Here is a 1,660-nt window from a genome sequence, read left to right on the forward strand (position 1 = left end):
CGGTAAATTAATGAAGAGAAGATTTGGGCCAGGCGGGTGATTGGGCCAATTTGAAGACAACGCAAATAGCCTCTTTCTTTCCTTTCTTTTAATTTTCAAAAATAATTAATTTATTTAACACTTCTAATTTCATCTAATTTGCAAAATTAACCTAATAACCTATTTTTCTAATAATTAACTAATTCCTTTAGCTAACAAAAATATGCAAAGTTACTAATGTATTTTTTATATTTTAGTGTTTTGTAAATGCAATAATTTATGCCATTAAAATCTAAAAATGCAAAAATCAAAATATATTTTTTATTTTGTTAAGATTTAAAATGCTTCTAAAAATGCACCAAACACAAATACGTACGAAATAAATCAACTAAAATATAGAGAAATTCTTAAAATTCTATAGAATAATTAAAAGCTATTTCTTTGAGATTTTTATAAGTAATTTCATATGTGGGGCAAAAATTAGGTGCTCACACTGGGATATAGGGTTAAATTCAAGAAAGAAAGGAGGAATTAAGTACACATACGCTTTCATAATTATTGATTTCATCCCAAGTTAATTAGATTATTTAGTATGATCGATCATGGTCTACTTGAATTATTTAATAGTGATGTTTGACATTAATTCAACAACTAATAATATAAGATATCTATTAGATTTACATAGAATTACCGTCAAAGTATATGAATGCTGATTCTACAAGACTAACTAATTACTACATGATTATAATGTGATTGCAAAATTTCTTTACTTTTCTTACGCGTTTAATTTGAAGTACATGGAATATCACTGGAAAAAATAAATAAAAACACTAAAAATCTGTTACAGTAAAACGCCAACTAAAAATATTGTTGGAATAAGTGTAGTTATTTTCTTTGGTATTTGACTTATTAACCAAGTCCCTTGTTTCGACGCACCCATAGATTTTCTTAAATTTCAATGAAATGATTGTCTTTTTCATGGTCAATTCAAGATCAAATGGATTGTAAGATTGTTCTGCTTGAATTTCACGCTGAAACTAATTTTTTAATCGGCAGACTTTTTAGTTTTAAGAACTGTAAAAGTACTTGAACAATTTTTAAAACCTAAAATTGTCGTCAAGACTATAAAAGAAGCATTTACAACAAGAATTAGATGGCTAAATAAGGTCAACTAAAAAACAAGAGGTACTAGCACCTGGTTTGATTGCTATCCAAATGAAAACTTATTATTATCAGCCCACTGAAAATGTCATATGAGGATTGGTGGAAGCAACCAAAATCCAGCCCATATCATCTCTTTCCAATTTTCCAATGGTATACTAATTAATACATAGTGGACTAGCTAATGGTGCTATATAAATGAAGGAAATACAAGAGAAAAACACCACATCTACCTTCAACATACAGATCTTGAATTATACTGTCCAAAAAATTGAAGAAACGTTTATTTTTTTCTTTTATAAGTCGCGGCATCAAGCAATTGATAAAAGGATATACCACACCAAATGGGGCGTTGGATGAGACCCGAGGTAACACTTAAATTATTTCTATAGTTTTGTATTGAATGCATTATATTTTTTTACTTTAGTCCATTGAGTGTAATTAAACTGTTGTATATGCACAAAATGCAAAATATCGATCACTACAATAATAACTCATTTGTGACAATAAATAAATATAT

The 1,660-nt window shown here is 28.0% G+C and overlaps 1 protein-coding gene across 1 annotated transcript in view; it reads left to right on the forward strand.

Annotated features, from left to right (window-relative positions):
• The window catches only part of LOC109222890, a 1,089-nt gene continuing 717 nt past the window's right edge, over positions 1,289 to 1,660 (forward strand). The window contains exon 1 of the mRNA XM_019387184.1: positions 1,289 to 1,508. Within this exon, the coding sequence (XP_019242729.1) occupies positions 1,485 to 1,508 (24 nt within the window). The 5' untranslated portion in view covers positions 1,289 to 1,484. The remainder of the gene's footprint in view (positions 1,509 to 1,660) is intronic.

Source organism: Nicotiana attenuata, chromosome 2 (genome assembly GCF_001879085.1).
Source record: "Nicotiana attenuata strain UT chromosome 2, NIATTr2, whole genome shotgun sequence".
In the NCBI taxonomy this organism is placed as follows: Eukaryota; Viridiplantae; Streptophyta; class Magnoliopsida; order Solanales; family Solanaceae; genus Nicotiana; species Nicotiana attenuata.